The sequence below is a fragment of the Alexandromys fortis genome, unplaced genomic scaffold (assembly GCF_014885135.2).
Source record: "Alexandromys fortis isolate MF-2015 unplaced genomic scaffold, M_Fortis_MF-2015_v1.1 scaffold_32, whole genome shotgun sequence".
Classification (NCBI taxonomy): Eukaryota; Metazoa; Chordata; class Mammalia; order Rodentia; family Cricetidae; genus Alexandromys; species Alexandromys fortis.
In genome coordinates, this window is record NW_026067938.1 from 7,588,641 (window position 1) to 7,603,463 (window position 14,823).

Here is a 14,823-nt window from a genome sequence, read left to right on the forward strand (position 1 = left end):
CTGAAGGGAGGGATGGAGAGTAAAGTGGAGGGAGGCTTCTAGAATAGGAAGAACATTGGATTCTTGAGCACACTCCTGTAGTTCAATGGCTGATTAGCTACTTGGTTATTAGTGCCCATCAAGAATAGATTAAGTCCCACGAGCACAGAAAATACAATTTGTTTGCTGTTGTCTGTCCAGTGGCCAGCTAAGTGCCAAGCAGATAGAGTGAGTCCTCGGTGATCATTAGATGATTGAGCAAATTGATGGAAATGTGATTCACATCGTGGAAACCCGAGACTGGCTGAATTAGCTCCAATGACGCGAATGTCATGTAGTAGAACTAAGTAACACACTCGCCCAGAATTCTTATCACGTAAATCTTTTCAGGAATGCAAAATGCTCATGTCAGAGATTTTAGCTACGTTTTCCAGTGTTAGTTTACTTTTTTTTTTTTTTTTTTTNTTGTTTTTTCAAGACAGGGTTTCTCTGTGGTTTTGGAGCCTGTCCTGGAACTAGCTCTTGTAGACCAGGCTGGTCTTGAACTCACAGAGATCCGCCTGCCTCTGCCTCCCAAGTGCTGGGATTAAAGGCGTGCGCCACCACCGCCAGGCCTGTTAGTTTACTTTTTGATGCCTTTCTCCAGCTCCACTCTTCGCTCCATATCCTTCCATTTCTATCCATTTTATGTTACTATTTGTCTATGTGTTTTCAAGTGCATGTTGTAATTTGTGTTTGCAAACAGTGAACTTGAATTTGTCTCAGTGTGTGTGTGTGTGTGTGTGTGTGTGTGTGTGTGTATGTGTTTTAAAGCCCTTCAGATTGGTGTGTAAGAAATAAAACATTACCACCACGGAAGTCTGATTTTTTTCAAATACATTGGAAAATATTCAACTGGGCAATGGTGGCACATGCTTTTTTTTTTTTTTAAAGCAAGCAAAAAGTTTACTATTTATAATCTCCATTCAAGACATTAATAATAAAAATGTGTCTTACTGAAAAATATCAAGAAGTACTTTGTTACAGGGACACTTTGTTGGTTACTGGGCATGGTTTTTCAATGAGGAGATCATGCTGGATGTCTTGTTTGTCATCTTTAGAAACGGGTGCCACTCTAATTAAGGCAAAGTTGACCTGGAGGGTTCCTTGGCCGTCTTCCTCCCTCCTTACTCTACAAGCTCACTTCCCCTAGTTTTAGTTTTCTACCAATTATCCCCTGAAGTAGACACTTCTGTATTAGTGTCTTATGATTGCTAAAAACAACTTTACCAAAATGTTTGCTCATTTAAAACAATCTACGCTTATTTTCCTGTGGTTCTGAGATTGGTGCCACTGGGGTAAAGCTGAGGTTAGAGCCGGGTCGATGTCACTGGAGGCTGCAGGGCAGAGTCTGGTCCTTCTTTCTCCCTGTTCCTGGAGGTGTCCTGCTTTCTTCCTTGTGTCCTTCCCACCCCATGTTCCTGTCACTGTGGCACATGCTTTTAATCCCAGCACTTGGGAGGCAGACGCAGGTGGATCTCTATGAGTTTGAGGCCAGCCTGGCCTACAGAGCAAGTAAGTTCCTGGACAGTTAGGGCTACACAGAGAAATTCTGTCTTGAAAAACAAAAAACAAACAAACAAACAAACAAACAAACATTCTAAGTTTTATTAGCTTCCTTTAAAAATCTATCAGTATTGAGTAATGTAAAGAAATTTTGCATTTGTGGTAATATTTATTATTTTCTTAGATTAGGCAAGCTCCAAGGTTCAATGGGAGACCTTGTCTGCCAAAATCAAGTAAGAGCAACTGAAGAAGACTTGCAATGCTGGCCTCTGCCTCTGTGCTGTCATACAGTGTGTACATAGAAAGAGGACCAGTGCTGGTTTATAACTCATGTGCCTTTTAGTTGCTGTTGTATTTGTGTGCGTTCTTTCTGTTGATGCTCATATTAACCCTAAGTCAGATACTGTTGTTATGTTTTACAAATAAGGAAACTGAGGTACAGAGAAGTAACCTGCCCATAATTATAGCCTCGAAATGTTGGGCACACTGACTACAAGAAATAGACCAAAACACCTCTGGATGATGGGATTATGGCTCAGTTCACTTCTTTACATCTGTAATACATTGAAGGATGTGTCTCTACAACTTACGTAGCTGATGATAACATTTGAGAAAGTTATAGCCTGTTTAAAATCTAGAAAAGTGTCAATATAAGAGATTCGTAGATTTCATTTCAAAGATGAATTCTTGCAATTCAGATAGAAATTAAGCTTGTTTAAGACGGGGAATGTGGTGTGCTGTTATTGTGCCGTAGTCCAGTGACTGTGCACAGGACACTCATAACCAGAAGGAAGATTTTCCCTTCCCCTTCAGATGGGTGTGTGTTGTGGAGACTGGCCTCACGTTCTGGTCTCCAACAAGCAAGTAGCCAGGACCACAAGACTGCAGCACTTTACCCAGTTTAGAAAAAAAGGATTATTCATACATTTTTTTGTTTGGTTTTTGAGTGTGTATGTGTGTATGTGCGTGTGCATGCAGGTATTGGAGAAGCCTTCAGATTCTCTGGAGCTAGTGTTAGACTTAGTTTTATGCCACCTGATATGAATGCTGGGTATTAAACTTTGGACTTCTGCAGAAGCAGCAAGTCCTCTTAACCCCTGAGCCACCTCTCTCCCACCACAACTGGATTTTCAAAGATTGTCACCTAGACACCTGGACAAGGGGTACACATCTGTAATCCCAGCACCTGGAAGGCTGAGGAGGAAAGTCTTGAGTTCCAGGCCCACCAGGGCTGTAGAGCAAGACTCTTACACAAGGTTCTGTCCTAGTGACTTAAGTTGTGAGAGGGCTGGCGTGATAAGAGATCGTTCAGTGTATGTGCAAGCGTGGAAATAGCACACAGTACCCCTAATATATACAGCTTTTATGTTCATATGTTACCAGTTTAAAAATAAATTTAGTGGCAGGTGGATCTCTTTGAGTTAAAGGCCAGCTAGGGCTACACAGTGAGACCGTGTATCAATAAACAAATAATAAATCTTAAAACTCAATAAAAGGGGAGGAGATTTTACAAATGCCACCACTTTCTTTTTTGTTGTTGTTGTTTTTGTTTATTTGAGACAGGATTTCTCTGTAGCTTTGAAGCCTGCCCTGGAACTTGCTCTTGTAGACCAAACTGGCCTTGAATTCACAGAAATCCACCTGACTCTGTCTCCCAAGTGCTGGGATTAAAGGCGTGTGCCACCACTGCCTGGCACATACCACCACTTTCTATCAATACAAAATTCCCAAAAGAGATAATCACTTAGCTTATGTTTTGACAGTTTTTTTTTTTTGATACTAAGGAAAGCAAGCTCACACTGACACACAGCAGAGCATGGACCAGCTTAGCCAAACTGGCCTTTGTAAAAGCAGATGTGGCCTGCAGGCTTCAGTCATAGAAGTGTAAAGAAACAGAAGCAGTAGACCCGCTTCAGGAAGCGTGTACTTTCCTCTCTGTAGATGGTAGCTGGCCACAAGGGCAAAAATAGCACAAGTGGTGGGTCCGTGGCCTCATTCTGGTTGCCCAGCTTTCCGCTCCTTTTTGTTGCTCTCATTCTCATCATCTGTGGTCCTTTGGAATCTGTCTGCTAGCAAGCCATGCAACCCAGTCAGGTTTCTTTCTTCTCCCTCTCTTCCTTTCCTTGAGACAGGTCTCTCTGGCCAGCCTTGAACTCACCATGCAGACCAGACTGGCCTTGAACTCAGAGACTCCTCTGCTTCTGCCTCCAGAATTCTGTGATTAAAGGTATATGCCACCCTCCCTGGCTCCAGCCTGTTTTCTTGGAAGTTGGTAACATTCCGTGTTGTGTTAGTGCTCACAGCTGAACTGTGCATTTGCGTGTGAGGCGTTCTGCCAGGAACTTGGTGTGGCGACAGTTATGGACATGACGTCCGTGGATTAAATCTGGTTCAGTTTGGTGCAGTGTAAGCCAACAGTGTTTGGAGTAACAATGAATTAGATGGAGATACCTAAAAATTATTGATTTCCATTTATTGTTGAGACCAAACAAAACAACAAAAAACAATACCTCTAGCACAATGACAAGCATAACCCGTTTCGCTATTTATAGTAATTTCTTGGCCAATGCTGTGTTTTTCTGTCTCTGGAACCCCTGTACCAATTATATTTAAAGTGAAGGAACAATAAGACCCTTAAAAAGAGGAAGTGTCTGGGCCCAGGCAGTGGCATTAGTGACAGCAGAGCCAGACCTAGCTGTGGAGCTGTGTCCCCTGCCCTGCTGTGCCGCACCAGCTCTGACATGGCTGCCCAGCGTGTCCAGTGGGAACCGTTCCTGTCTCTACCAGTCTTCACCTAATGCCATGGCCTTTCAAGTTCCTTCCCAGGGAAGATACTCATGGTTTCTTCATTTCTTTGGTTTTGAATAAATTACTTTTTGAGGCCAAGACAGAATATGATCATTTTGAAAGAGGTAGAGTTTTGAGAATAACATAGTTTAACCGTGAGAAAGTTATGGGGTCCCCGAAGATTACCAGATGCTCAGGGCCCGTGGAAAGACAACCTGCGACACTGTGTGGGTAATGATGACGGCTGCCGGATTGTATTTATTTGTTTAAGGTATATTACCATTTCTGGAACTTCACAGAAAATTATACCCATAACCCCTGAAATCTATATAATCTTTTCTTCCTTTCTCTCCCTTCTGCTCCCTTCTTTCCCCTTCCCCTCTGTACGGGGCTTAATGTAGCTCAGGCTGACTTCAAACCAGGGATGTAGCCAAGGATGACTGTTAAATTACAGTCTTTCAACACACCAGGGTTTAGTCATGTGCCTCCATGTCCGGTTGTTTCCCCTTTCAACATCAACTGTAACACATTGACAAGCACCTGTGTGAGACGTTTGTTTACTAGAACAGTGCATGTAATGGGCAAGAGGCAAATTAGGTCATGATGGGCTGGGCATCCACCCGGAGAGCATTGCCACCTTACCAGTTTGTGTAGGCTGCATTTCAGACAGCTCCTGGCTGTCTAGTGACTAATGGTGTCAGAGCGCCCAAGTTTCTCTGCAAGGTTTCTCTGGGAGTTTTATCTTTAGAGGGCATCTCTGGCTTTGGCATACAGACAGTTTGAGTGCACCATGGCTGTGGCCTGAGAAGCTGTTCTGTACTCAGGGAAGCATTAATGCTTTGCTGTGCTGTCTGTTCTTGATTCTGCAGATCTGCTAACGCATCCCAGAGAAAAGCTTTTAGGAATTGGCCTGGCTTTGGAAAACATTCTTTTTCAAATGTGTAGTTATATACTGAGATCTCTAACTTTTTCCTTCTAAAGAACTGTGTAATTAAAAATGACCTTCGTTAGTTTGATGTAGTTTTAAATTTTTTTGTTTTAAATTTTAATATGGAGATAGGTTTCATTTATTTTTATTAAATATTAAATGTATTTTTTTAGTAATCGTGGTCTGGCTCACCAGCAGCTCTTATGAATGAATATTGTGATGTATGTATGTACTAGAACAGTAAAGCAGAAGCAGAGAGATCACACTCCATAGGGAGGGCCATGTCCAGACTGGATGCTAGAGTTTTTACCAGTATCTTTTGTGACCGCAGGGGTGCGTGCCTGTCTTTTATCTCTTCCCAAACCAGCACTGTAGGAAAGTGATTGTGGAGAAAGGTGTGTTGTCTGAGGAACAAGTGTGTGCCCATAGAACAGACATTAGCATTTGTCTTCAAGAACAGGTCTTTGGTAGGCTAGCCTTTGGGAGTTGCTGCTTTTCAAATCTATAAAAGAAGGAAAGAGGGAAACAGGAGGATAGAGGCTAGCCTGGGCTACACAGTGAGACCCTGTCTCAAAACAAACCACCTCTCCCCAAATGTATCCTCAGGAGCCAAAACCAAAACAACAGAACCCCAACTATATACTCAATAATCAAAGCCAAAAACAAGAGAACCCTAACTGTATTCTCAGTAACCAAAACCCAAACTAAATCAGCAGAACCCCAAGCCTATCCTAATAACAAAAACCAAAATCAACAACAGAACTTCAAACACATGCTCAATAAACAAAACCAAAACCCAAATAATAGAACCCCAAATGTACTATAAATAACCAAAACTAAGAACAACAGAACCCCAAAAGTATTCTTAGTAACCAAGAACAGAGCAGAACCCCATATATTCAATAACCAAAACATATATTCAATAAAACATATATTCAGTAACCAAAATCAAAACAAGATAGCAGATCCACAGCGAGGGAGACATTCTCCTAACCTTCTTTCACTTGGTTCTTTTATTTCCTACCTGCTGAAGGTTTCACTGCCTCCCCATAGTGCTATGCACAAGTTTGGAACCACGTGGTGTCTCAGCTCAGGCTCCCCTCCCCCAAGCCCTTAAACATGGTTTCCTAATTACAGGTTCAGAAATTTTGGTGAGCAGCTGTGGTCAGATGAAGAAAACCAAAGGCATGCATTTAGTTGAGATTTTCCTGAACTTGGTTCTCAGAATGGAAACTGTTAAGGACTGGGGAGAGAAACCATGGGCACTATCGGAGGGGAGGACTGTGTGAGCTGCGTGAGGGATTTCAACGAAGTGCTTAGCTTTTTTCTTTTAATTTTAACAACTTTAAAATTTTTATTATTTTATTTTGTATGTGTGAGTGTTTTGTCTACATGTATGGCTGTGCACCTCGTGCGTGCCTGGGGCCCACTGAGAACAGCAGAGGGGGTTGGAGCTCCTGAAACTGGAGTTACAGATAGTGATGAGCTGCCTGCCATGTGGCGCCGGAATCCAACCTGGGTCCTCTGCAAGAGCAGCCAATGTTCTTGAGCCCTGAGACATCTCTCCAGTCCTTGGTTTTCCTTCTACCATCTGACCACTGTTGGTCACTGAAGGTTTTGTACCCATATTTGAGAAATTATAAAACTTTGAAAATTAGAATGAATCTTAACCTTGTAATGTGATATAGTTACTAAAGACAAAAAAGTTTGAAATGGTTGGAAGCGCATTTTACCTTTTTCATATCAAATGTTTGTCTCTATATGAGCGTAATTTTTCTAATGCCTTGAGAATCTGCTAAATGCTGTGTGTTGAGTTCGTAACATGTCCTTTCATAGTACAACACACATGTGCATTTATAATTATTATTATTATATTACTTTCAAATATATGTATTAGAAAGTACGAAATGTTAAGGCTGTGGATTTTAGCTCTCTTTAGGGAATGAAGAGGATGATAACTCTTGGCTCCCCTCCCAAAGACAGCAGGAGACTAGTCCAGCATAGGCATTCTCTACTCCTGGTTGACTCTCTAATTCTCTGCAGCTGTGTTTGTTGGATGACGGTGATGATCATGTCAGTGGTTAGGCCCCCTTAGGAGTAGAGTTGCTGGATTCAAAGACAATCCATTTAAAATTTTAATGTTGCTAATACAGTTTCCTTTTTCAAAGCATGGAGAAATAGACGCTCTCCCAACAATGTATGAAAACAAATATTTTATCATAGATTAGCCAAAAGGGGTATTCTGAGTTTTGCAGTCTGAGGTATATAATTGCTTCATTGTGTATTTTCCTAATGAAAGGATCATATAGTATGTGTGTTTGGTAAATAGGGGTGTATGTATAATATATATTATATTTTATATAATATATGTATATAAATCGATAGTCCTTTGTTACATATGTTGAGATATTCTAGACCAGTGGTTCTCAACCTATGGGCAGCATATCAGATATCTTGCATATCAGTTATTTACATTATGATTCATAACAGTACCAAGATTACAGTTTTGAAGTATTGACGAAGTAATTTTATAGTTGGGGTTTACCCCAACATGAGGAACTGTACCAAGGGTCGCAGTGTTGGGAAGATTGCGAACACTGTCCTAGAACATTACCTGTATTGTTTATACTGTCTTTTGTCAAACAATAGTTTTCTATTTTAAATTCATGCTTTGTTTTCTTTTTGTCTTCCTGTATAACTTTTGGATTATGTGCCTTATTGTAGAGGCCTTTTCCATCTCGTGATTATAAACATCTGATTCCAAATTTTCTAATTAGTGTTTTAGTTTAAGGAAACATTTAACTCCCCAGTCAGTTTGCAGTTATAAATAAAGTATGATTGTCAGCTCCCCTACCTGTGAATACAGAACTATCCCAGTGTCATTTATCGAATCGTGTTCTGGCTAGTTTTTATATCAGCTGACACAGGCTAGAGTCATCTGGGAAAAGGGAACCTTTCCTGAGAAAATGCCTCCGTCAGAGTGTCTGTAAGCAAGTCTATAGGAAATTTTCTTGATTAATGATTGATTTGGGAGGATCCACCCCCCTGTGGGTGGTGCCACCCTGAGCGTGTGGTCCTGGGTTGTATAAGAAAAGCAAGGTGAAGAGCAAGCCAGTTAGCAGTGCTCCATGGCCTCTGCATCAGTGTCTGTCTCCAGGTTCCTGCCTTGAGCTCCTGCCCTCACATCTTCAGTGATAGACAATGACCTGAGAGTTGCCAGAGGAAATAACCCTTTCCTCCCCAAGCTGATTGTGGTTCTGGTGTTTATCACAGCAATGGAAACCCTGATGGGGACAAATAGTGTTATCTTTTCCCTCATTGACTTAAAATCTTTGTCATTTTTTAAAAATATTTATTTATTTATTTATTTATTTATTTATTTATTTATTTATTTATTTATTTATTATGTATACAATATTCTGTCTGCATGTATGCCTGCTGGCCAGAAGAGGGCACCAGACCTCATTACAGAAGGTTGTGAGCCACCATGTGGTTGCAGGGAATTGAACTCAGGACCTTTGGAAGAGCAGTCAGTGCTCTTAACCACTGAGCCATTTCTCCAGCCCCTTTGTTATGTTTTTAATTTTCATAAATTATCTGGTTTTTTATTTTCCTTCTATTTCCAATATTATAATATTTTATTCTCCCTTTTCTAAACATTTCTTAATTAACATTGAACATTTGTTTACTTTTCCAGAGTAAGGCCATGACCTCTGAATCTTCATCTTGGTTTTATCATTATATGTAGTTCATTCATTCAGTGATCTCTTTTCTTCTCTCCCTCTCATTTCAGAGCCCTGCTTGTGGAAACCCACAGGAGACAGCTCAGGGCAGAAGAGTGGTCATTTCTCACAGTATTGACCGAGCTCTGAAAGATGGTGAGGATGGACTGGGCTCACGGGATTACTATGATAAGCGATCCCTCGCTGTTCTCAAAGGGTATTTGCTATCTCCGGTTTATCTGTCCTTCCTACAGCACTAGGAATTTTCATGAGTTCGTGTTTGAAGATTGGGTGCATCTGTGTTTTGGATAAATGGAAGTGGTTTGAACATTTATAGAGTAGAAATTTCCAGACTTCACGAAACTAACCAGGCTAGGAGAGATTTATCTACAACATGGACTGCAGACCTGCTCCCTATTCCTTAAAATAGGTTTCAGGAAACATTTGATTGTAGATACTGCTGGAGGATGTGTGTTGGGGGGAGTGGACTCTCTGCACTTGTGGCCACATCACTTCAAGCAGATGAGTGATAGCCTCACAGAAGAGTGGAGAACATGCAAGGGTTTGAAGAAGAGGGCTGAGGAGCAATGGCAAGGTACACTGTGGTTATATCCCTGAAGTGTAGGAGTGAGCAAGTTTCTAAATATTAGTGTTTAAGGATGCAGCACATTTTGAAGACCAAATTAAGGTTATTAAGGTAAGATTTGTAAATATATTGATTTCAATTATTATACAGGGAAAAAAATCTGAAGTTTCCACAGTTTGCATGCTATTAAATAGCTAACAGGGGACTGAATTAAATAATGCACAAGTAAGTATTTTTTCTTGGCATAGTTCACAAAAATCAGTGTGTTTAAATTTGAAGACGAGGATTACAAAAGCAGAGAAATAGTATGAAAATTTTGACTATTAGAATTTTATAGATTATAATTTAATCTATAATTCTATTAATGATTAATATAAACTACTTTTATAAATTTTTTTGGATATAAAATTTGACTTTTCTTACTCAAAACCTCATGGTTTTGCTGGGCCTGGTGTGGCATGCTTTTAACCCTAGTGTTTGAGAGGCAGCGGCAGGCAGGTCTACATAGTAAGATTCTGTCTCAGAACAAAATAGTCTTAAAAAGAATTTTATTTTTACATATGTGTGTGCATGTCTTGTGTGTAAGCGCAGATGCACATGTGCCGTGCCATGCTCGTGGAGGCCAGAGCACAACTTTTAGGAGTCAATCATTTCTTTCTACCATGACCCTGGAGATTGGATTCAGGTTGTCTGACATGTACAGCAAGTGATTTTAATCACCACACCATTTTGGTGATCCCACACCAACTTAAAAAATATTTACTTTGATTTTATGTGCTTGCATGTGAAGGTCCACATGTTTGTATGTGCACCACATGTGTGTCTAGAGCCCAGGGAGACCAGAAGAGGGCATAGGAGCTCCTGGGGCTGGAGTTACAGCTGTTGTGAGCCACCTTGTGTGGGTGCTGGGTGCTGGACTCTTTGTAAGGACAGCATGTACTCTTCAACACTGAGCTGTCTCCCCAGCTCCTGCACCAATATTTGATTTTTTTTTCACTACTTTCAGCCCCCCCCCCCCCCCCCCCCCCCCCCGCAATCCCTAGTTGTTTCATGTAGGAAGGTTAGTCTGGTACATTCACTCAGTCACCCATAGTTGCTGGAGCGGTGGCGCCACGGTGGCGAAGAGCACCAGTGCTCTCACAGAGGACCTGGATTTGGTTTCTAGCACACAAAGTGGCTCACAACCATCCATGTAACTAGTTCCAGGGGATCTAGACCCCCTTCTGGCCTCCCTGGGCACCAGACAAGCACGTGGTGCAGATACATACAGTGTAAAATAAGTAAAGCTTTAAAAATGCTAAAAATCCTTAATTTAATGACCTTGCTAGCACATACCTTTAATCCCGGCACTTGGGAAGCAGGGACAGGCTAATGTCTGTGAGTTTGAGCCCAGCCGGGTCTACAAAGCCAATTCCAGGACAGTGAGGGCTGTTACATAGAGAAATCCTGTCTTGAAAACCAAAGGAAGAACAAAAACAAAAAAACTTTAATTCTATAAACCGTGTTTTAACTGTTTCCTTTTGAAAGATGGTTAATATTTTACTGTATTTATGTGCCGCACTTTATTTGTTCATCCTTTAATGGACACTTGAATTACTTCTATTTGGGGCTCTTGTGAATACCAAAAATATGATGCCTTTCGAATTTTGGAAGACATAAATATTTCTTTGCAGTTGAGTATGACATTTTTTTCTCTTGGATGGGCCAGTTTGTTTCAGATGTATTTGTATGGAGTGGATTTAGAAAAAAAAACTGAGGCCTTCTTGACAGAAACAAATCACACATTGCCTGTGAGTCATTTTCTGTGCAGTGGCTTTGTCATACAAAGCCTTGGGGGAAGAGTTTTGGTTTATTAATTGGCACATTTATAAAGCATATTTGATGGCTTGCTTTCTTTTTTATAAACTTAATTTTTTATTACTATATCATGCCTGTATCAGGAGATTTGGTATGATAGTTCAGTGTCTATGAGTGCACCAGCTAAATCCAGCATTTTCCCAACTGGTGCTGTTCTCTATGCCACACGAAGCTGACTGCTTTGTATTTTTCTCTCTTGTACCTCAGCTCCCGTATCTGTTAGACAGTATTGCTACCCACCATCTTTAGGCTCAAGAGTCCTTTGTTTGATATAAGATGGTTTTTCAGGAACTTAGACATCATATCCTCTACCAAAATGGGAGCTGTTGGCTCAGACCAAAGGGGCAATCTTGTCCTCAGACTGCTTTTTTGGACTGCAGCCTCATACTGGAACTGTCCCCACCAAACCTCAGACTGCACGGAGCTCCTGTCTCCTGCCTTATACCCCTCTCTCCACCCAGCCATATCACTCCTGTCTCCACCTCCCTAGTGCTGGGATCACCTTTGTGTGAGCTCTGTTTCTCCTTCAGACAGATACAATCTCATTCAACAGCCCAGGGTGGCCCTGAACTATCAAAGATTCCTCTGTCTCTGTCTCCAGATTAAAGGTGTGTGCCCCCACTGCCTGGCCTCTAGTGGCTTGGCTCTGCACTCTGATCTTCAGGCAAGCTTTATTTGCTAAAACACAAACAGAATATCACTACTTGCCATGTTGATTTGTTTGTCGCAAATAAATGTGAGCTGTCTCTGCTTTCTTAATGGACTTGCCTAGTTCGGAGTGAGGTACAGCTACTCTACAAAAGCTAGGAAGCAACAGCCATCTGATCAAACATCTGGATGCTAGCATAAAAATGGCTGGTTATCTTAAGAGCTCGTCTGTTGGATGTCTTTTCTTCCACCCTTGCTGAGATGGCTGTTGATTCCAGCTTGCGTACCAGTCTATAAAATTCTGTTTAATGAATGGTTAAAGTTGCAGTAGCGTCTTGTCTGGGTGTCTGCCTTTGGAAGGTAATTGTTCTCAGTTAGTACAGTTGAAGCCATTTGAATCACCTTGAGAATTTACCTAAACTTGGGCCTATGTAAATGTTAACAAAGTTCTTGATGTTCTATGTGTAGGCTTTTATTAGTCTGTGTGTCTGTCTGTCTCGCCTGTCTGTTGAGGCAGGGTGTCATTTTATAGCTCTTACTGGCCTGGAACTCGCAATGCAGACCAGGCTATCCTCTAACTCTCAGAGATCTATTTAGTTCTGCCTTTCAAGGGCTGGGATTAAAGGTGTGAACCACCTTACCAGGCTATGAGTAGTGTCTAGAAAATAAAAACCGAAAGGAAAGCGCTGAGAAATCAAAAGTGATTTCAGAAATATCAGACAGCTTGGTGGAAAACTGGAACTGTTTTATGTGGCTAAGTTTTGCTCCCATGGCACTTGGCGGTGTCATCACCTATGCCACACATCAGTTTACTGTTCAGAATCCTCCTTTCTTGAAGAATCACATTAGCTTTACAGTTTGCCCAACCACAAGACCTGTGATGTGGCTATTGACCACCAAACACTTGAACAGTTCATTTGTGATTGCTGTAACTCTAAAATATGTAACAGATTTCAAAGCTTAGTTTGAAAAAAATAATGAAAATATTTCATTTTAAATATTGACTACTTAATGCACAAATACATTATATGAAATGAAATATGTTATTCATTTTGCCTGTTTCTTTTTAATCTATTAATATGGCTAGCGGGAAATGTAAAAGCACATGTACAGATTTTCATGTTTCTATCAGATGCACCAGCCTAGAGCTAGAGATGGACTGGAAATCCCCCAGTGATGGTGACATGCCGCGTGTGCTGATCCGTATGAGGCTGGTGTGGGGGACTGTTCTTGTATTAGTTTTGGGGTCTTATTAGGGACAGAATGCTAAATATATTCTGAAATTGAATATAAAGAATAATGGCCCTGTACCATGTTTTAAGCTGTAATGGGTAAGGAACCCTAAAGAGTATAGTTAGGTTGAGTATGAGCAGCTTCTGCCTTTAGTTGTGGAGACAAAGTGTCTTAGGGTAGAGTAAACGTGGCAATAGTGTCTTTTGTTACTCAGGTGAGTTTTGGGGTCTTCCTGGAGAAGCCATGACCTGGGCCCAAGTGATGATTGAGAGGATTTTCTGTATTCTATGTTTTTAAGTGGGTTAGCATCAATATCAAATATTTAAGAGTTACACTGTATAGGACCCAGACATTCTGATTAGAGGAGGATCTTTTAAAAAAATGTCCTTTCCCTTGTTCTGTTTTCCACACTGATTCTGTTCTAAACAGTGAACTGCCTTGACGTTTACAACTTGACCTCGCTTTGCTTATTCCGCAGTGTTCGACTACAGCTATAGAGACTACATTCTCTCCTGGTACGGGAGCCTCAGCAGAGATGAAGGACAGCTCTACCATCTGCTCTTAGAAGACTTTTGGGAAATTGCCAAGCAGATTCGCCACAGGCTGAGTCACGTGGACGTGGTTAAGGTTGTCTGTAATGATGTTGTGAAGGCTTTGCTCGCTCACTTCTGTGACCTGAAAGCTGCTAATGCCAGGTAAGTGTGTAATGCCCGTAAGCCCACCCCTTCTCACTAAAACAGCACTCTTGGGGGGGAGGTGAAACAAGGCAATGCTTAGGAATAGTCTGCCTGAAATAGACTGAACTAGAAAAAAAAATCATTCTGAGTGAGGTAACCCAGAACCAGAAAGACAAACACGAGCCTTCATCCAGTAACTGATGGAAGCAGATGCAGAGATCCACAGCCAAGCCCTGGGTCGAGCTCCTTGAGCTCTGTGGAAGTGAGGGAGGAAGGATTATAAGAGCTGGGGGAGAGGGAGGAGCAGGATCGTGATGGGGAAACCCACAGAGACAGCTCTCCTGAGCTCGTAGAAGCTCATGGACTCTGAACTGAGAGCTGGGGAGCCTGCATGGGAGTTACCTAGCTCCCTCTGAATGTGACAGTTGTGTGGCTTGTTCTGTTTGTAGGATCCGTGGCAGTGGGACCAGGATTTACCCCTGGTGCATGAACTGGCTTTTTGGAGCCCATCCCTGTGATGAAATACCTTGCCCAGACTTAGTGCAGTGGGAGGGAGTTGGTCCTTCCTCAACTTGATAGACTCTCCATGGGAGGCCTAACCTCTCTTAGGAGTGGATGAGGGGAGACAGGCAAGGGGAGGGAGAGGGAACTGTGTTTGGTATGTAAAATGAATTAAAAAAGAAAGTAAAAAAAGATATAACATTGCATTTAATAATAATAATAAGAAGAAGTAAAGGTGGAGAAGGACTAGTGTGAGAAGTTGCCCACCCGCCATTTCAGCTTTAGTGTGGATCAGGGGAGGACAGAGGCTTCTGAATCTCCACAGTAACTCAGCGAGGGCCGGACTACCTCCGTGTGAGA

At 41.6% G+C, this 14,823-nt stretch overlaps 1 protein-coding gene across 2 annotated transcripts in view; it reads left to right on the forward strand.

Moving 5' to 3' along the window:
- Positions 1-14,823, forward strand: part of Snx25 (sorting nexin 25) — a 101,689-nt gene that overhangs the window by 17,643 nt on the left and 69,223 nt on the right. For both annotated transcript variants that reach the window (XM_050147246.1, XM_050147245.1), the window contains exons 2-3: positions 9,033-9,117; positions 13,764-13,980. In XM_050147246.1, the coding sequence (XP_050003203.1) occupies positions 9,033-9,117; positions 13,764-13,980 (302 nt within the window). The remainder of the gene's footprint in view (positions 1-9,032; positions 9,118-13,763; positions 13,981-14,823) is intronic.